The following is a 22663-nucleotide window of genomic DNA, read 5'->3' as shown; positions in this document are numbered from 1 at the left end:
TTTGATCCTTCTCATGTTGTGGAGTTGGAGCCTATTCAGATTTCTGAGGACTTGACTTATAAAGAGATGTTCGTTCAAATTGTAGATGTAATCGACAAGGTACTACGACATGCTGTTGTCAAGTTGGTAAAGGTCCAATGGAGCAATCATAGTATCCAAGAGGCCACTTGGGAGTTAGAAGATGAGATGAGAGAAAAGCATCCTCAATTATTTCAAGACTCAAGTATGTCAAGTTTAGAAGACTAAACTTTTGTTAAGGAGGGGAGGATGTAACGCCCATAATTTTTATATAGGGATAAGATTGGAAATTTATAATAATAATAATATTAGTGAATTAATTATTTTAATAAAATGAAAGAGGGGTAAAAAGGTAATTTTCCTAATAAATACCCTAGGTATAAAAAAAAAAGAAAAAAAGAAAAATCCTTTCTATTCTTCTCTGAATTTTCATTCCTATTGGCAGAATACCAGAGGACATGAGACTTACGGATCTAGGGTTTGAAAAACAGATTTCTCTAGGTAAGATTTTTGTTTTCTAATTCTTAGATCTTATTTTAATATATTCGTTATATTTTTAACCTTAGGTAGGAAACCCCAATCTAGATTAGAGTTTGTGTTTCTTAAAAAAAAAAAAAAATAATTTCGTGGTGGATGATGTGTGATAGTTGTGGCAGTGTGAAGCCCCGTAGAATTAAGGATTAAAAAAAGAATAAAAATAAATAAATTCTAGGATTCCCAAACCTATTTTAAATGAATAGTCAATAGTGTTGATAGTACCTTTTTGTTATGTTAGGTGAGAAGTAAATTTTAGGGCCAAACTTTTCAAGATTTGGAATGGTTATTTGAGGTAAGGGAAATTAATGCAGTTGTTAAATTTTTTTTTTGAAACAATTTTATATATATATATATATATACATTATTTGAAAACGTTTGAGTTATATTCCATTTTATGCATGTATCAAACCTGTTTTGCATGAAAAGTATGTTAGAATTTTATATTTTGTTTTTGACAAATAAATGTGGAGATATTATATGTTGTAAATTTGAATAAATGAAATAAATATTTGACTCTGGTTTGTTTGGCCCTTGTCAACGGGATATAATAGTTGACTTTTGACTTTTAACCCTTGTCAATGGAATATAATAGTTGACATTTACATTTCTTGGTGGGGAATGTAATTGATTTGAACCCCAGCCTCTAGGGGTTTCGGTTAGAGGTTACTAGTACTAGTAGTGTTTGGTTCTGTCCATCTTAAAGGAACAATTTAAGGCTAGCCACCCATTTGAAAAGTCCCACCTAATTGGGCACCCTTTGATATTTGATGACCAGAGTAAATAAATTATTGAAATGTTTTGACTGAATTTGATATGAAAATGTTTGAATCAGAAATAAATGCATATAGTTAGAAATTTTGAATGTTGGCAAAAAAAAAAAAAAAAATTAACTCACAGGTTTATGAAAATGATTGATTACAATATCTCCTATTTTGCAAGTGAATTTGAAATATTTGATCCATGGACTGCATTAATGTTCCTTGGCTGAGCTCATTCCTATTTGTTGACTACTTTTCAAGTACCCTTAGTTCAGGTGAGGAGTGATGGCTAGGCTGAGGAATGGTCATCATTAGGATTTAACTTAGGATTTTATGTTGGATTTTGTTTAACTATTAGTTATGTTCATTTGGATCTTTTGGTATTTGGAAGCTATTTGGATATTGATCCTTTAGATTTTATGTTAGTTCAAAGTTGAGTTTTGGAGATTTTGAAATTTGTTTTAGTACTTGAATTGTTTAAGTTTACAAATATTTGGACAATGGATTTTGGATAGTGGATGTTTTAGTTTTGAAATCGAATTTTGAGGATTTTAGATTTTGTTCTGCTACTCTGAACAGGTTTTTGGTAATTGGTAACTTCTGATTACAAGATAATTGTTTGGGTCAGGTTACACTGTAAGCCTTCGGGTTTGAAGTGTGAAATGACTGCCATGCCCTTAGAGTGGGTCTTGGGGCGTGACAAAGGTAGTCATGCAAGCAAGAGGAAGTTATGGATATTTACTTATAAAAGCAATCTCATAGCTAGAAGAAAGGTATGCAATCTAATCCTAGGGAAAATTCTACCAAAAAAATCCTCTTAAGCTAATTTAGCCATCAAAGGGGTTTGCCTAGATTTGTCAAACAGCCCTTGAAAACCCAAGGGTTGGCATATATGCCCTAGTGGTTGAAATAAGAAAAAAATAACTCAAGGCCTTATGCAAGACAATAGTTAGACTTTTGTATGTAGAACTACAAATGATGTTAACATAGTATAATGGACAAGGGCTTTCAAGACAAAACATAAAGAACATGGTATATATAGAAGAAAGGTTTAAAGCTCAATTAGTGGCTAAAGGCTTCACCCAAGTCCTTGGTTTGTAGTATGATGAAATCTTTAATGTTGTTGTTAAACCTACCACTATAAAGTTGATGGTTTCAATTGCAATTAGTTCAAATTGGCCAATAAAGTTGGTTGACATAAAAAAAAATGCTATCCTTTATGGAAAATTAAGAGAAAAAGGTCCATATACTATCCATCAAGTTTTTATATTATAAAGTTTCCAACTTATGTTTGTTTACTTAATAAATCTCTTTAAGATTGAAACAAGCACCATATGTCTAATTTTATAAACTATCACGATATTTGTTAACCTTGGGATTTTTTGTAACAAGGCAAATTCATCACTCTTTGTTTAAATTAAGAGATTGATATTACTTCTGATATATGTGGATGATGTGATTATTTTGGAAACTAATGTTAACTACATGCAAGTACTAATCGACAAATTAAGTCAAGAACTTGCTCTTAAAGATTTGAAAACTTTGTACTATTTTATGGGTATAGAAGTCAAGTCCTTTTAAGGGTAGATTGTTTGTCACTCAAGCTTCTTTCATTAAGTAGAAGAAAATTTTTTAGCTTCTAATTTAACTTAAATTAATTTTGTTTTCTAGTATTATCCAATAAGGAGGCATGGACTTCATCGCTTTAAAAAGACATTTTTTGTTTTTTCATTTTCTCATGATGAGTTGGTTAGGTTGCTGAGTAACCGAGCCCAACCCAACCCGAAATCTAACCCAAGGTGCTCAACCTAAGCCCAATCTAACCTCATTTTTCTAAACTCAGGTTGAGTTAGGGTTAGATTTGAGTTGATTGGGCTAAATTTAGGTTGATTGGGTTGAGTTTGGGTTGATTAGGTTGCATAATCCAAAATCCATTTTATAATATTTGTTTAAAAAAAAACATTTTTAATGTATTTATATGAAAATTTAAATAGTTAATACAACAAAATTTTAAGATAGCAACAACAAAATAAACATAAATTATATCATTTTAAAAAATTGAAAAATATGTGATATATTTGATATTTTTTCTTATAAATAGAAAAAAAAAATGAATATAATTATATAGGATAATATGTATTATAAATATTATAAAAACATTAAATCAAGTTCGGATTTGGTTGGCGTTGTTTGAACCCTAACCCGAGTCCAACCCAAATTAAGCTCGGATTGACAAAACCTAACTCAAGTCTAACTCGAGTATTGTGAAGAATATAATTCTTATTATTATAAAATAATTTTATTAAGTCAAACCCAATAAAAAATTGAAATGGAATGAATTTCTTATTCTAACGTCTCGAACATGTACTCTTTGATTTATAGTGTGTTTGACAGTGATTTTATGAAGTGTTTCTAGTCTTTTTAACACTTAAAATTTTTTACTTTTCATGTATAAAAAGACTAGAAACACTTCCTAAAATCACTATCAAAGCACTATTAATCACAGAACTCCAACTAAGAAGAGAAAGAAAAAGATTTAGGTTTGTTTTGTTATTATTTCTAAAAATGGTTTCTATGATTTAAAATAGAAAATAATTTTCTGATTTGATAAATTTTTGTATGGTTTTTTAAGAATTTGTTCTAAAAATAAACAACTAAAATATGAAGAATATTTGAAAATTTTTTCATTGTCGATCAACAATACATAATACCTTCATAAAAAATAATTCAAAAAAGTTGTTTCGATGAAGCACCATTGCATTGTGATAGGGTGGTTCCAACTGCAAAACCCAGTAATAGTTGCTTCAATATGCCCTTACCTGAGGCCTAGTAAGAAGTACAAACATTTGAAATATAAGGAAATGAAGTAATAAGGTAGAAGCTCTACATAGGAATGGCAACGAGGCGGGTTCGGGATGGGTCGCCCCCATCCCAACCCCGTCTCGTTTAGCTTTTTAAATTTTTTTTTTTAAAATTACTTTTAAAATTTTTAATTATATTAAAATAAATATATTTTATAAATAATAAAATTATTATATTTTTTATAACTTATTTTATTAATTTTTTTATTATTATCTATATATTAAAAATAGTAAAATAAAATTTTAAATTAAATTAATTTTAAAATTAATTTTATATGTAATCGGCGCGGGGCGGGTACCCGAAAAAACCCGCCCCGTTGCCATCCCTAGCTCTACATGAATGCTAATATTTGCAAAAAGTATAGCCTCGAATCCATCTCAAATTTGTAATTTAGCATCCTACTCAAGGAAAGGAAGAATAAAGGTGAAAGATCATACCTAACTAACCAACCTAATAATTGGGCGACATGTCATCACTTTCTTATATCTATAAATTATGTTTGGAACTGCCTACTAATTTAGATACGTACATAGATAAAATCTCTACCTTTTCACATGCTAGTTTCATATATTCTTCTTAACTAGATTCTATGTAATGGTATATCATACCAAACAACCCTAATGATTGGATAGCATACATATCATGTAATATCCCACGTCGGATAGTGGAAAAAGTTCATAATACTATATAAGTATGAGATTCTCATAATCATATAAATGTGTTTTTAAGCTGCGAGGGTCCCTTAAACCTAAAACAACATGATTGGGTGCAAGTTGTTACATATCACCATCACTTTCCTAAGAGGAGTGCCAATTATATTAAGCATCAACACAAAAAATTATCACAACACTAAATATAGACAGCTGATTATCGATCAATTTGATATCCATTTTCGCCAAACAAAATCAAACATATGTGCCAAATTTCCTTGAATGATTGAAGTTTTTTTTTTTATCATATTGCATAACATACCTTAAATTTTCATAATCAAGGAAAGAAGGATCATTTTTGGTGTACATGGATATAGATGCAAAGTAGGATACTTGAAGATGAAAAGTTCCCAAGCCACTGCATAGCATGGAAAGTGAAGGCTGTCATAGTAATGATTCTATATATAGCCTACTCTAACCTTGGTTGTTCACCCCTCTTTGTCAAGTTGCCAACAATCAAACTAAGCTACCCAACATCTATCGTCATTATACAATTAACAATTAACAAGAAAGAAACAAATTAACAATTAATAAGCATACTAGTCCAAATGTTGCAACCTAGGAAATTAGTCAAGATATTAATGCAAAAACCAAGCATACTAGTCAAGATATTAAACACATATATTGAAACTATTAATTAATATAGAAAACAAGAATACTAATCAAGATGCCAAAACCCAAGCAAGTGATTGAATTGTTGGTCTATTGCCAATATATATGTTTTAAAGTGTGTTTGAGAGTGAGTTCAAGAAGAGTTTCTAACATTTCTAATACTTGAAAGATTAAATATTTTGAATGCTAAAAATGTTTAAAACACTTTTTAGAATCACTGTTATATGGACTCTTAGAGTATGTTTGATAGTGATTCTGAAAAGTGTTTCTAGCATTTCTAATACTTGAAAAATAAAAATTTGTAAGTATTAAAAATATTATGAACACTTTTCAGAATCACTGTCGAACACATTCTTAATCTATTAATAATAGAAGACACTAATTGATATTATAATAACACTAACACCACTCGCCTTGTTTATAATTGGATTTTTGTTCTTCTTTATCACTTTAAAGTGATGGATGAGGTGAAACTAGAGTCTCCACGTATAAGTTGGCATCATCTTGGAACCACCCTCCGTAAGGCATAATGTTCTTATATGTGTTTTCTTTTAAATCGCACAACACTAGTTTTTCCTAGTTATCCAACAACAAATGTTCATTATTCAGAGTGTGTAACAAGTAACACTTGAATTCTTCATTCAAGTTATTCCTACAACTGTTATATGGGGAAGCCATCTTACTCCAAAATGTGTCAACACCATACTCTTTCATAACCCACATCTTACTTGGATCTTCAAAACCCTGTAAGCAAAGGCATCCTCCTACAACCCTCAACTTAACATATAGATCCTCTTCTTCTCTCGGAATTGCTGGCTCTCGAAACTACTCCTTTTCAAAATCAAAAGCGATGGTTGTATCAAAGTCATGAATTGGATCATAAGCTACCCAATGCAGTGCCCCATGTAAAACAGTTGCACACATGTACGCAACCCTAGTGTGATGTTTTTCCTGAATTCTTTTCCATTTATTGGATTTCAGCGAGAAAACATCCACCACGATCTCAATGTTGGGATCGAGCCTAGAAACAACAAATATCTTGTAGTCATTGGCAAAGGAGTCATACCCAAATCCATAGCAACCAAGAAAATCCAGAACGTTAGGATTTGGTGGTAATTGATTGCATTGTTTGGTAAATGGGTTCCATAAGACAATCTTATTTTCCAAATCAGCTATACACAATAACCCATCACAGGAATCTAGAAGAACGACTTCGTATTTACATTTTCCAATATCAAATAAATAATTAAAAGCCAATGACCCGCCGTCATCATCGCTAAATGCTTCACAGTCTTTGGTAGAGGCTCGAACTGTAGGGAATTAAACCGAATTCCCAACCTGTGAAAAACAAAAATAGAGAAAACACACGCCAAAGAAAAACAATCACACGCACAAGATAGTATTTACGTGGTTCGGCAATTTGCCTACGTCCACGGAGTTGCAGGGATATCACTATTATCAAGGAAGAATATAGAGTACAACCACAACGGCTACAATATTTTCTCTCTATATATAACACGACAACCACACCACACTAAAAAACCCTAATTACAAAAGGTGGTTCCACAATGGGCTAAACGGGCCCAACAAGCCTCAGTAAATCTCCCATTAAAAAGCCATGCAATATTATTCGGCTAGGGTCGCCAAACCGGATTAAACAAAACTAGACTCCACAAAGCCCGACAAATCTCCCACTTGGAGACTAGTTCAATCACCAACATCAAACCGCTATCCTCCAAGAAACAATCCCTCATCCCTGCAACTCATCCTCCTATCCTCAAGCTAGAAGGCCAATTGAAGCTACGCACAGCTTCAACTTCTCAATAGTGACACCCTTAGTCAACATGTCTGCCGGGTTCTTAGATCCACAAATCTTCTCAAGTATTACCAGTTTATCTTCAACAAGGTAACGGATAAAGTGGTATTTTGTTTGTATATGCTTCGACTTTGAATGAAATGCCGAATTTTTGGCAAGAAAAATTGCACTCTGACTGTCACTGTGTAGAATGCCCATCTCGTGCTTCTTACCCAATTCATCTAAGAAACCATGTAGCCAAATCATCTCCTTTCCAGCTTCAATTGCTACAATATACTCAGCTTCTGTAGTAGACAAAGTAACAATCTTCTATAGATTTGAAGCCCATGATATAGCTATACCACCTAGAGTAAAAACAAACCTAGTAGTACTCTTTCTACTATCAATATCACCAGCAAAATCAGCATCTACATAACCCTGCAGTTTCAAACTTGCACCTATGAAGTAAAGACATGTATCTAATGAACCCCTTTAGATATCTTAGAATCCACTTGACTGCCTCCCAATGTTGCTTTCTAGGCCTACTCATGAATCTCCTCACAACTCCCACTGCATGTGCAATGTCTAGCCTTGTACACGCCATAGCATACATCAAGCTGCCAATAGCTGAGGCATAGGGCACCTTGCTCATATGGTCCCTTTCTTCTTCCGTCTTCAAATTGAATAATTTCTTCATCAGATGTACCTTATTGTTTGTGGACGACTTTTTATACATACCGGACAAAGCCTTCATCAGATCTGTTGTGGTCTTCTCCTTTACAACATTGTGTGCAACAGACCTAGACAGAGTTAACCTAATAACTCCTAGAACATGTCTGTCAAGAAGCGCCCATTCCTTAGCCTTCATACTCTCAGGTTTTGTCCCCAAAAGAGGCAGATGCAATTTCCTCCCATAGAGATAATCTTCAATCTGCATCCTCCAATATGCAAAGTCTGTGCCATCGAACTTTCTATTCTAAACGCCTTTCCTGCTTCCTCTACCATTGCTCCCACTCAAACCTAACCCTAGGTTCTGATACCAGTTGTAGGGAATTAAACCGAATTCTCAACCTGTGAAAAACAAAAATAGAGAAAACACACGCCAAAGAAAAATAATCACACGCACAAGACAGTATTTATGTGGTTCGACAATTTGCCTACATCCACGGAGTTGCAAGGATATCACTATTATCAAGGAAGAATACAGAGTACAACCACAACGGCTACAATATTTTCTCTCTATATATAACATGGCAACCACACCACACTAAAAAACCCTAATTACAAAAGGTGGTTCCACAATGGGCTAAACGGGCCCAACAAGCCTCAGTAAATCTCCCATTAAAAAGCCATGCAATATTATTCGGCTAGGGTCGCCAAACCGGATTAAATAAAACTAGACTCCGCAAAGCCCGACACGAACTACCATGATTGTTGCCACGTTCGCTATAGTCCAAGATGCAAAACCAAGTTCTAGCTTGGGTTTGTGGTGGTCGGAGGTGACTTCTAACGAAATGGGGATGGGAAATTAATGTGCGCCAAGCTTTGCTAACGCACCTGAAACGGATCAGAGACTTGACTGGTGATCTCAAGAGTATTTTCACCATGATGTGAAGAGGTAACTCCGCCATTGTTGTCTTCTTTGATCTTCCTAAAACCTTCAATGACCCTTTTCCCTTTTTAGTCCAAAAATATATTATTTTCTAAAGATTAGAAATCCACCTAAAGAAGAATGAAAAAAATTACTTTCCTCCAAATATTATAACGAATATAATTTCAATTTTGAAAATACTTCCACAAATTATTTTTGCTAAAAAATAGCCAAATATCTCTCTTTTATTAACACATCATGGTCAAATTTTACAACATGGTCAAATTAATCCTCCTATGCCACGTGATTTTACATGAACAAATTTACGTAAAGTATGGTGATAACTAATTATCATATTCGTGGGCTTCGAAGATGTCAAAATTGTATTTTTTTATTTATCATTTATAGTTAATAAATAAAATATTTAGTCTACAAATAATTACTATTTTATATTACTTCGTTACATAATGATTAAAAATTATTTCTCTTAATTTTAATTTTTTTTCTTGAAGATTAATTTATATCATTTAATTGTAAAATATAATTTAATTTTCTATATTAATAACTCTTTTTAAATTTAAAATTAATTCAAAATTAAAATTAAATATAATTAATTTTTTAAAAATAATATAATTTTATTTTTTAAAATAAATTAAATTAAAATACAAAATGTTTTTAATTTTTTTCAAAATTTTAAACATTTTATCTACCATATTAACTACAATATAATTTAATTTAGGAAAAATGAATACAGTCACCAATAAAAAAAATTAAAATTTATTTATAAGAGAAAAATACAAGTCTTAAACCCTAAATTACACCATTTAATGTCTTATTAATCAAAATTTGGCCAATACTTGGACTACTTATCTTTTTCTTGGAATTAAATTCCAATCATCAAACAAAATGTCTTTTTTAAAAATTAAAAATCCACTAAAATTATAATGTATTATAATTTTTTAATAATAATACGTTGACTTTACAAAATTATTTATCACTTGCTTGGGTTATGATATTTTAATTAAATAACTATAATTTATCAAAGTAAAAATGAAAAATATTTTCATAGTATAAAAATAATTATAAAGTTAACCTATTATTATTTATTTTAAATTACTATTCGTAAATGATTTTATTTTTTGAAACATTATAATCTTTCGTCACCTACATCTCAATTGGATGTTTTTTAGCCCTCCGGGGTTTAGAATTCCTTTCTATGTTCAATCCTTTCTTCAAATAAAGATTTATTTACATTCTACCTTTTCCTAGTATTTTTCCCTAAAATTATAGGCCCAGTTGATCATATTTTTTGAAACTTGTTTTTAAAAATTATTTTTTATTCTTTAACTTAAAAACAATTTTTAAAAACAAGTTTACAAAAACATAGTTAAACAAGCTCATGTTTTCTTTTTATTTTTAAAAATCGGTGAAAATAACACCTACTTATTCTCTAAATATTGTTCTCTATTTCATTTTATTTTTAAAAACTATTTCCATAGAACCAACGGTCAAACAATGTTAAAAAAATTTTAAAAACTATTTTCTATTTTTAAAAATAGAAAACTATTTTTAAATCACAAGATCAAGCAACTTTATGGTTTTTTTTGTTTTGTTTTGTTTTGTTTGTTTGTTTGTTTTTTTTTTTAAGTTAAGAATTATAATTTTTTTTTTTAAAATGTGTGATTAGTTTGTCCAAAATATTGTAAATTGTAACCAAATGTAACTGTAACTTGAAAAATACTTCTCTCTACACATTGTTACAAAGGGGAGGTGACAACATGATAATTTTAGACTTCTATTTTAAAGAGAGAAAGTAACAAAATTACTATTTACATTTTATATTTTAAAACTATATATATATACATTTAAAAAAACATATACAAATATTTTTAAAATTTAATAATTTTTCACATAGTAAAAGAAGTAGAAATTTATTATTTTTTTCATTTTATTTTCTATTCTCATCATTATCTACCATCTTTTCAATTTGAAAAAAAAAATTATTATTTCTTTTTTAAAAAAGAGGGTAATATTAATTAGCATCACTCTTCTTTAACTTTTTAAGGTAGGTAAACAAAGGATCTTCTTTTCTCTAGCAAAGATACTAGAATCCTCAAAAAAATTTACATTCATTATTCAAAACTTGATATGGTTACAAACAACTTGCTGATGGAACCAAGCATAGAAGCCTTGTAAATATAGGGTGCTAGCATTTTCAAAGCCCCAACACAAGTTAATTTCATGGAAGTGAAACGTATTCTTTCCTATTTAAAGGCCATAATTAGTTATGGAATACGATTTGTACATATCTAAGTAATCTCCAATTGGGAAAAATATTTTATCTTACTAGGAGAAGTACTACAAGTTATTGTGTTTTTTTCTCGAATTCACTTAGGTTATATTTAATTCCCAAAAAATATTAAGGAAAGAAAAAAATATTAAAGAAAATAAGATTGGTTTATGGAAAATATAAAAGAAAATCAAATAATTTTCTCATATTTTGTTATCTTATGAAAAATATAAAAGAAAATCAAATATAATTAAAACTAGTTAAAAATTTCTATATTTGAAAAGTATTTAATCTTTATATCAATGAGTTAAAATAAGTTAATTGAGTTTGAACTAGCAAATAAAAATAATTTATTAATTTTAAATTTTTTTTTATTTTATTTCACTTTTTCTTTCTTTCTATTTTCTTTCCTTTATATTTTCTCTCAAATTTTATAGGAACCCTTAAAATTTTAGTCTAAAGTTCTCTAATTGCTCTCAAAGAAAGAAATTTTACTTTTTTCAAGGAGATGTGTTGGTACGCTAGTGAAAATTTTCCCCAATTCTTGTCTGTTTAAGTTGCTCTTGTGTTGTTAATATATGCTTTGAGGCATAGATGTAAGCTCATCATCATGCACATATACATTCAGGTTATACTCTCTCTTATGATCATTTTGATATTTCTTGTGCTCTACTTCAAATCTTAGTTTCTTTCACAACTTCGCGTGAGGAATGAACAAGAAAATAGAAATATGAAATAGAATCATAGAATCATCTGTGGGGTATTGTACAGTTGAGGCAGAAACTGCATGCTTACTGTAGGAGGCTTTCAGTATTAATTCCAAGAGACATGATTTGCGTTGCAGCTTGTCCAGACCTAAAGGAAACAACAGCAGGAAAATCATTGGAAATGGGACAAGAAGAAAACACCAATTGACATGTAATAGGGAGAATTATAAGACATTAAGAGCCAGTGATCTAAAAATAAAAATAGAAAACTGTTTTTAAAAATCTCTGACACTGTTTGGTCACTATTTCTAAAAATAATTTAAAAAACTAAAGTGAAATAAAAAACAATTTTTAGCGAACAAATAAGAACTATTTTCATCAATTTTTAAAAACAAAAGAAAAATATGAGCTTTGTTTGATCATACATTCTAAAAGTTTTTTTTTAAAACTATTTTTAAAAAATAAAAAACAATTTTTAAAAACAAGTTTAAAAAAACATGGTCAAACGGGCCTAAAAAACCCATAGCAAAATTAATCCAATTTCATTATATTTTAACCACATATGAACCATATATATTAATTTTAATTGTTCCTAATACAGTTTGGATATATCCTCTCAATTTTTAAGTTCTATTTTATGTGACAACACTTTCATTATTGTAGTATAAATTAAAATTATTATGAAATCTATAACAAGATGCCATATAGTACACTTCCTTGATTGAGACCCACAATAAGCTACTAGGTTACATTGCATGTTCCATTATCTAAAGCCTCAATTGTTCATCAACAAAGATAAACATGGTATGTAAAGTTAAAGACAACAATACCAATATTGGAAAGATTCCCACATCAACCCATAGAAAGGATGGAATAAGGTTTTCTTATTTACCTCAGCTTGTATGCCATGTCCAAATGGGGTTGTTTCTTCATTTCAGCCATGGCTATTGGGTGAAATTAGAGTTTCCATATACAAGGCCACCCGGTAGCAATAATCACTTTGAGGAGCCACAAGAGCAATATTCTCTAAAGCTTCTGTTTTGGAATTGTAAATAGCTAATTCCAGTTTATTAACCAGCACTACAATGTCACCATCCTTTGTATAATCAAATGGAACCACTTTAGTTATGGGGGAAGGTGGAAGTCTGATCAATTTAGTCCAAGAATGCTTTACTCCATATTCTTTCATTCTCCATATCTGGTGACTATCATCAACATGATGTTGGATCATGGATAGGTCTCCTCCCAAGACCCCAAGAGCTGGACAGGATCCAATACATGTTTCATCTGGAAGTGGCACTTCCATGAATTTCTCCTCCTGCAAATCAAAAGAGACAACTCTATTACCAAGATGCATGCCATCACCATCAGAAACCTTATCTGTTGCCCAATGTAGAGCTGTATTGACAAAAACGCCTGAATGCTGAGAAGGATGATAAGTAGGAAATTCTTGAATTCTTCTCCAAGAATTGGTTTTCAGAGAAAAGATTTCTATCGTGGATTTGACAGGACTATAACTACCTCGAAACAACTTGTAGTCATCAGTAGAGGAGTCATAACCAAATCCATGGAGAAGATATCCATAAAAAGCCCGTCCAAAGTGGATCTCCCCAGGATATGGTAATGTCTTGTGTTCTCTGATAGATGGATTCAATAAATAAAAGGTATTGAATCCATAAACCGAACATATTATGCCATTGCATGAACCCACGAGTTGGCGACCGATCGAACAAAAACCAATACCAACACATATTCACCACAGTGTAAATAGAGGTATTTAATTCAAAATCCATACATACCATACCCTTACAATAACCCACTATTTGGCCACGCACAGAAGGAGAAACAGCATCAACAGCTCTATCAATATTAACGTAAATAGAGACCAAGAGTCTTCTATTGTCCAAGTAATTCCCTTTATCAATGGCTCGAGTCAAGTGCAATTTTGTGAACTTGGGGTCAGTGATCAAAGAGAGCCATTGCTTGCAAACACATCTGAATCGTATTAGACTCTTGACAGGTAGTCTTAAGAGAATTTCCACAATGATATCCTGGGTAAGGCCAGCCATTGATCCTCCTCTTTATCTCTTATCAGCTTCTGTCGATCCGACTAAATGAATAATGCCATCAAGACCGGATGTAAAAGGCAACTAGTAATTAAGGGTCACACAAGAGGGTTTAAACCAATTATTTTATATGCATGCTATTAGTATAGCCAGCCAGTTTATCTATGTGGAAGCCTATGCTTAAGAGGTTTTTAGGCTAATGGGTGGCACTTAATCCTTGTTCATTCCTGTCCCTGCTTTGATGCACGTAAAGAACAGCATGATTATGATCATTTCACATCACATCACATCCTGATCGAAAGGAAAAAGAAAAAGCTAACCGGTTAGCTGAGAACAAAAGAGCAGCAGAACTAATAGCAAAACAGAACATATACTAATCCTCCAGACAATAGATCCTACAAGTTTCCAAATAAATTAGGCCAAAAACTTACCTACTCATTTCTGCAGGATCTTGTTCCACCTGAACAGTGTAAACATCATGTTAAAGCCTTTTCAAACCAGGTGGTTAATTTGATTTTCCAAATGAGAAAAGGAAACCAGAAAGATGGATTACCTTAAATCTCCAAAACCACCCAGCTAGACTAATCGTTCTCTTTCTTTGATTTTCTTTCTCCTCCTGCCACCTCGATCTCTTCGTTTGGCTTTTGAGGGTTGATTCTAGTCGGGTTCCTGAGGTTCCGAGGAAGGGTGTCGGAGGTGTGTTGGAACTAACAAATCTTAAAAAGAAGCGTTTTATTAAACTAAATGGTGGGTAGGCCCCATTGCCGGCTTCCATCAAAAGTGAAAACTCCTATATTTTGTCATTTCCTCCTTTTAATTATCTCCTTTTCTTTAATATTATTTCTTCTTTAATAATAATAAAATATTAGTATTATTATTATTATTATTATTATTTTGAAGTGATATTGTGAATAATTATTTCTTGTTAAAAATACTATGAACGATATTTATATTAAACATATTATCACATAAAAAATTAACCATGGAAAGTCTCGTGTAGATATAGATTGTAGGTGTGACCAAATGAAGTTATATGACTATATAGATATATTCGCATCCAAGAAAACTCATTTTTAACTTGTGAGAAATATTAGATTTAGAGTAAATAGCATCTACGTAAATAAGAACAAGCTATAAAAATACTAAATTATAAGAATCAATTAGTGTTAGGACATAGATGAAAAAAAAGTAATCATCATCGTGCTTTTGGTAAATTGTTACACAACAAAAACATAATTTTTAAGAAACAAAAAACCATTTACTAAGTATTTGTCCACTAATTATATTTCTCTGAACTTTTAAAAATGACTTTAGAACTTCGTCAACCACTTAAGTTATGTTTGTTTTGATTGTTGTTTGTTTTCATTTTTAAAGAAAATAGAAATCAAAGCCAGTACTAAGATGGTATTTTTTCGTTTTCTAGAAAATTGAGCTCAAAAAGGGAAAAAGTGAAAATAATGATTTGGTGTTTTATAAAAATCTTTTTAAGAAAATTGGAAACGATTTTCTAAAATGTTAAAAACCATACAGAAAAGGAATAAAATGGTATATATAAAAAAAAAAGTTATGGGACCCATGATGTAAAAAGATTACAAATATTACATATATAACAGAAATGTTAATACTGCTAGACATAGATTTGATTAATTTTGATCTTGATGATAACAAAACAAGATTTAGATCTAATGGTTATATTTAATTGTGATAGGCAAGAAGATCATCTTAAAGTCATCAAGGAAGAAAATACATAGAGCAAAAGAGGAAATTAAGAATAGTCAAGAAAAGTTTTATCAAGTTTATTATTATGATATTTTATATAATGCATTAAGTTAGGATTACATATTTTTGCTAAAACACCAAAACATTCATCCATGAGTTTTTAATTAATTTTACACTTTTATTTTTGGATGAAATATTTTTAAGGAGACCTACCTAGCCTAGGAGACTTCCTTGAACCTTAAGTTTTTTTATAAAAAAACTCTCAAGGTTTTTTAAAAACATTGTTAACTTAATCAAAGTGCATTAGAATTGAATATCTATTAAAACTTTGTTAGAAGATGATTTATATTCATATGAGTCCGTTAAAGAATGTCTTAGTCATAAAACATGTATGAACTTTTAAAAATATTAAGTTAAAGCACATGCGGATGACTGAGCAATCATACAGTTGTCATGTGGACAATCACGTAGTCATCCACTTATTCTATTGTGGTTGTTTTAGCTACTAGAAGTCATGTGGACGCTCATGTAGACATCCATATATATTTTTTGACCTCCATCGACTCTTTGCACCTCATTAAATGCTTCAACAGCCATTATGTGGACAACCATATAAACATCCTGCTTAGGGAGACTTATTCCTAATGGCTAGTTTGATGTTTTATCTCTTATATAAGTTTAGATCATCCATTTTGTCATATTAGCGCATGTCATATTATGTGTTCGCTTGGTACTTTATAATAATTCCACGGTGGCCCATTAGACACCACCTTGGAGACTTTGGTTGAAGGACTCATTTGATCCCATTGTGATTCTGGGCAGCCTTAATTTAGATTTAGGTATTTTTTTCCTTTTTTGTTAGGATAACATTTAGATACACTTGGCTCATTAGGCACCACCTTAGGCCCACTTAGACACTCTAGGCCTATTTAGATGCACTTGGCCCATTAAGCATCATTTTAGGCACCTTAAACCCATTTAGATACACTTGACCTATTAGGCACCACCTTAGGCCCACTTAGGCACTCTAGGCCCACTTAGGCACTCTAAGCCCATTAGACACCACCTTAGACCCACTTAGGCACCTTAGGCTCATCTAGACACACTCTACCCCACTTAAGTGGCCTTTCAGGTAATTTTTGCATGTTTGCATAGCTGGTATGGATTGCATTTTTGTGTGGTTTGCATGGTTGCATGATATTCTTGCATGACTTACATGATACTGGATTGCATTTCTTTCTTGCATGATATTTATTTTTTATTTTTTTTAATGATTTTTACTTTATAATTTTCTAGAATACCTTTTATTCATTTATTAAATCTAATAATTTTACGTTTCTGTAGGAAACTTTCCAAAGGGGTTTGGAGGAAAAAAGGCAGCATGTATATGGATGGAATGAGAGCTTTGTTCACAGAGAGGGAATCAGTCTGGAAACTTACCAAAGGGGTTTGGCATAGAAAAAGGAAACAAGGCAGCATGTACATGGATGGAATGAGAGCTTTGTTCAGGGCAGCATGTATATGGATGGAATGAGAGTTTTGTTCAGAGAGGGAATCAGTCTGGAAACTTACCAAAGGGGTTTGGCATAGAAAAAGGAAACAAGGCAGCGTGTATATGGATGGAATGAGAGCTTTGTTCAGGGAGGAATCAGTCCAGTGAGCATGAGGGTCATTTTTCTTTCCGAAAGGAAAATGACCAAAGCTGGTTTTGGCAAGTAAAAAGAAAAACGATGAGCGTGAAGAGAAAGGAGGCTAGGAGATATAGAAGAAGGGGGATTTTCTCCATAGGAGAAGAGGGCGTTTATTGATTTATTCCTTTTGGAAGGGTGATAGGGAGCACGGGGACGAGAGATACAGTCCATACACTACTAGGAAAGAGAGGAGATTCAGGCTGCAAAAAAAAAAGGGAACGAGAAGGAGAAAAGAAAGGAGAACGGAGAAAGGGAGAAGACACTTTTCTGGAGTATGGAGGGAGACAAGAATAGAGAATTTATTATTTTACTTGACATCTATTACCACCCATTCAAAAAATAAGTTGATGTAAAATCTCATATGAAATATAAATCCTTGGTGAGAAATAAGGTAAATTTCCATCAAAAGAGTCTCTCATACAATTTTTTTCAAGGTTGGAAAAGATGAATTGATTTGGACCAAGACAAATCAAATTGATATTTTCAAAATTTTGAATTTTATTGGATTGTAAACTAAAAGTTTCAATCTAATATATGAATTACCAACATTTAAATTGTTGGACTATATATATATATATGTGTGTGTGTGTGTGTGTGTGTGTGAATCAACTATGACACCTTGTGAGTCATTCAACAATAATCAATTTTCAATAATTTATAACTCATACATCGACTTACATATTTTTTTTTCCTTTGTTTTGTTTTTCTCTTGAGCACAATATTTATAATATGATTGGTTATTTAGATTTTATGGCAAATAAGAAGATAAAAAATACATGATATAGTTTTATTCCTAATTGAATAAATCAAAAACTAAATTTAAATATGTTAAAGCTCCAAGACCTAATTTTGTTTTTTGGTCCAACCCAAAATCTTCATAGTGCGATATATATGGTGAAGAAAAAATTATGGATTTCTTTTCTACTTTATTTGTTTTTTCTCTCCCATATATATATGGGATGGTGTATAGGTTTTTAGGGATTTGTATTGTAGCGGCTTAATATTTTCCCCTTTTGTACCAATTTTTGACATAGTGGGTTATTCTTCTCCTCTACCCGTGGTTTTTCCCGTCTAGGGTTTTCCACATAAATTTGTGTGTGTTCTTATTTTTCCTTGTTGCCTATTCTCATTTTTCCATAACAAACTGGTATCAGAGCGAGGTTTGATCTTCTCGACAATGGCAATGATGAAATACAATATTCCTCTTTTGGACTACAACACCAAATTTTCGCTATGGTAGGTTAAGATGCAAGTTGTGCTCGCACAAATTGATTTGGATGATGCACTGTTAGGCTTTGATAAGATGCCCTCGTCATGGACACAGGAGAAAAAGCAATGTAAGGATCGAAAGGCTCTATCTCAAATTCATCTTCATCTGTCAAATCAAATTCTACAGGACATTCTAAAGGGGAAAACTATCATTGCATTATGGTTAAAGTTGGAGCAATTGTGCATGACGAAAAGTCTAACTAGCAAGTTTCATCTAAAGTAGCGATTCTATTCTCATCGTATGACAGAAGGTATGTCTTTAGAAGATCACTTAACCGTCTTTAAGGAAAATGTTTATGATTTAGAGACCATGGAGGTTAAGTACGATGAAGAAGATTTAGGTTTGATTTTATTGTGTTCATTAACCTATTCATATTCGACTTTTAGAGATACTATTTTGTATAGTCTTAACACCCTTATCCTGTAAGAAGTTTTGTATGCTTTATTTTCTTAGGAGAAGATGAAGCAACTTGTGGTTGGATCTGAGGCTCAAGTAGAGGGCCTTATTATTCGAGGGAGGACATAAGAAAGAAATTATGTTGGTGATGCAAGGAGTAGATCGAAATCTAGTAATAAAGACAAAACCTGCAAGTAATGTAAGAAAGAAGGACACATCAAGTCTGAATGTTATAAGTTGCAGAATAAGAATAAGAGAGTTATTGCAAATCAAAAGGGAAAACAACCAGAAAAATTTGATGAAGCCCGTGCTACAGAAGGTGAGTATAGTGATGGAGAACTCCTTATTGTTTATGATGGCGACTCCAAACCTTGTGAGGATTGGATTCTTGATTCAAGTTGTATGTTTCATATGTGTTCTAATCGGGATTGGTTTTCAACATATGAAGCAGTGTTCAAAGGTGTTGTGTTGATGGGAAATAATGCATCTTGTAAGATAGCTGGTAATGGAACAGTCAGAATCAAAATGTTTGATGGGGTTGTCAAGACACTTAGTGATGTGAGACATGTTCCAGATCTAAATAGAAACCTTATCTTATTGAGTATTCTTGATTCAAAAGGGTACAAGTACACTGGTGAAAGTGGAGTCCTAAAGGTTAGCAAAGGTGTTCTTATTGTGATGAAAGGCAGAAAAGGTTTGCTTGTAGGGATCCATAATTACAAGTGATGCAGCTGTTGCTACTTCTTCCTTATCAGATGGTGGTGTTACTAAACTTTGGCATATGCATCTTAGGCATATGAGTGAGAATGGGATGATTGAATTGAGTAGAAGAGGACTTCTTAATGGTCGAAATATTAGTAAACTGAATGTGGACCCTCCATTTTGTTCCTTTAGCACATGTCTTTAAGTTCACTTCTAATGCTCCATAATAGTTCCCTGGTGGCCCATTACTACCCATGTAGCTTATCTTTTTTTAAGCCACCTCAGAGATTCTGGTTGAGGGATTTATCTGACTCCTTATTGTGACCCTTGGAAGTCTTGAGTTAGGCCTAGAATTTTTCTTTCTTTTTTGGACAACTCATTTAGATACACTTTTAGGATAGCATATCTAGGCACACTAGGCCCATTTAGATGCACTTGGCCCACTTAGGCCCACTTAGGCTCACTTGGGCCCATTTTGGCACACCTTGGCCCACTTAGGTTTACCTAGTCTTGCTTAGGTCACCTTTTTGGTACATCTTAGATGTCTCACGTGGCTTGCATGACTTGCATATATGGCTCGTTTTTGTAAAATCGCATGACTTGACTTTTTATTATTATATTTTTGTTTATTTTATTTATTATCTTGTCTATTTCCTCCTTTATTTTATTTTCCTATTATTTTGTCACTTTTTCGTTATACTTGTCCTTGTTTATTTTAATTTAATAATTTTGTTTGGATGTTTTTTATATTTTATTATTATTATTATTATTATTATTATTATTTTATTTAATCTATTAACTTTGAAATTTTGTAGGGAAGGTATGGAAGGTGTGCATGGTCACATTGAGATTGATATTTTGGAAGATAGGATTTCCTTGGATGCATGGTCATTGGAGATGGGATGGATACCATATTGAGATCCAAAAGTAGGTGTGGACATTTTGGGAGAGTTTAAGGGATAGACACAATTTAAAAAAAAAAATGGAAAAAGAAAGATGAATATTGAGGGATTCTTAGGAGATGAAGACACAACTTGAGAGGAGATGAAGAATCATAGCTTTGAGAGGGCTCTTTAGTGCCTGTATGCACTTTTCTTTGTTTTTTTTTTTTTTTGGATATAGATAGGAGGATTTGAAGCATAGTTGACTTTGGATGGAAGGTTGGAAATAGGAATCTTGTTTTGGGAAGAGTCCTCATTAAGAGAGGTAAGATCATGGCTTTAAGGAGTCTGGGCTGCATATAGAAAGTGGGGCAGATCACGGCTGAAGGTAAGAGAAAAAGGAGGTTTTTATTTTTATTTAAAAAAAAAAGGGTAGATCATGGCTGAAGGTAAGAGAAAAAATATTCTCTTTATCCAAATAAAAAGGGAGACTCACGGATGGGAGAAAGGGGGCGGGAGAGCAGCACACAACCAGCAGGCATTCTGGACACACTCCATGGAGATTGGGGAGCAGATTCTTTCACAAGAAAATCATAGAGGCACCATCAATTTTTTTAAGGCTCCACACGCATATTGGGAACAATAAGCTCTTTTGGAGATGAATACAGATCAGATTTCTTGCAAATGAGGGCAATAGATTTTCTAGAAGGCGCTGATGGTGTACACGGTTTGGTTATGAAAAACCTCGGATTTTAGGAGTTGGATGAGTGAATGGTTTGTTGATGAAGACCATTAAGTTTTTTGGAGGTAGTAGTGCACGGTTGTATGTGAATGATGAGCATCTAAACGCTCTAGATGAAAGTTGATGCTTAATTGACGACTACACGGTTTGGGAATAGAGTGATGAAGATTTTTTTTTTTTTTTTTGGTGGAGCACGATGTGGACAATAGGATATAGAGAAACAATATCTTGATTTTTATTTTTTTTTGGGGACTCTTGCACAAAAGAGGGCTACCACTTTGAGAATATAGAGAGCAAAAATCATATTTTTTTCTTTTTTTGAGGGAAAGACAACCACTAACAGGATCATGCACAAGCAGCCTACACATTCCATAGGGAAGCACATGCGGCTGCCATCCATTGAAAAGAAGCACACACATCTATTCATCAATAAAGATTCAACCTGCATGCATGGAAAGGCCATGCCACTTGATAGGAATTCTCCACCAAAGAGATACCCAGCCCACAGCATCTTCGAGGTAGGCTACATGCACTTTTGGAGGACACATAACCCACTTTGAGGGAAACAAACATCTGAACCCACTTTGAGAGAAACAAACATCTCATGTTGCCACTTTGGATGGACACTTGAAATTCAAGCGCCACATATGAGGGGCCATGGCCGCACATGAAAAATCAGGAGGTGGCATCCACTTTGATGGATCTAATTTGTCCCCAGAAACGGCGCCATTTGATTCTTGAGCTAGATGGGTGTTATCAACAAAATTTATAAAACCTAAATCACCTTACACTTGGGTAGCATGGCTACTATAGTACAGTGGCTCTAGGATCGCCCACAGGGATGGGTTTTCTTCGTACAAGTGACTTTAGTGAAGGTAATGAAATGGTGTTTTTCCTTATGAAAATTAGCTTTTAAAGAAAATGAAATTGTGGTTGAAAAAGTTGATTTTAAGTTAAGCAAAAATAACAATTGAAGTTAACTACAAAAAGAATGTCTCTTGGAGCATTAGGTCACTAGGATCGGGTTCCTTAGGCAAAGGGGGAGATTCAAGATCTTCTCCTCGCATTGGGGACAATAACATAAAGGATGGTTATCTCCCGAACCGGTTTTGTATTTAGCAATTAAGATTTGATCCAAAGGGTTCATGAAAAATGGTAGTTGCTTCCCATTAATGGCTTCAAACACTAAAGACCCTCACCTTGAACCACCTTCCAATGGCTCGTACTTGATAACTAATGAACATCTATGGATCTAGCAATAAGCATCCATAGAATCCGGAAAGCTTACCAAGTATTGGCCATTCAAGGTGATTCTC

The 22663-nt window shown here is 32.6% G+C and overlaps 1 protein-coding gene across 1 annotated transcript; it reads right to left on the bottom strand.

Annotated features, from left to right (window-relative positions):
- Positions 1-12814: 12814 nt before the first annotated feature.
- Positions 12815-13949, bottom strand: LOC117909826 (F-box/kelch-repeat protein At3g06240-like). The gene is made up of 2 exons (XM_034823877.1): positions 13680-13949; positions 12815-13627 (listed from the first exon to the last, which is right to left on the bottom strand). Exons 1-2 carry the CDS (start codon positions 13947-13949, stop codon positions 12815-12817), a joined length of 1083 nt encoding a protein of 360 aa, XP_034679768.1.
- Positions 13950-22663: the final 8714 nt, after the last annotated feature.

The sequence above is a fragment of the Vitis riparia genome, unplaced genomic scaffold (genome assembly GCF_004353265.1).
Source record: "Vitis riparia cultivar Riparia Gloire de Montpellier isolate 1030 unplaced genomic scaffold, EGFV_Vit.rip_1.0 scaffold401_pilon_pilon, whole genome shotgun sequence".
In the NCBI taxonomy this organism is placed as follows: domain Eukaryota; kingdom Viridiplantae; phylum Streptophyta; class Magnoliopsida; order Vitales; family Vitaceae; genus Vitis; species Vitis riparia.
The sequence above is the reverse complement of the archived record's forward strand: the minus strand, read 5'-3'. Positions and strand labels throughout refer to the sequence as shown.

Excerpts from the sequence above, each read along its gene's own strand:
- LOC117909826 (XM_034823877.1), bottom strand. The coding sequence starts at position 13,949 with ATGGCTGGCCTTACCCAGGATATCATTGTGGAAATTCTCTTAAGACTA. Across the intron at positions 13,628-13,679 it reads TGGGTTATTGTAAGGGTATG|GTTGGTATTGGTTTTTGTTC; the intron begins GTATGTATGGAT and ends TGGTGAATATGT.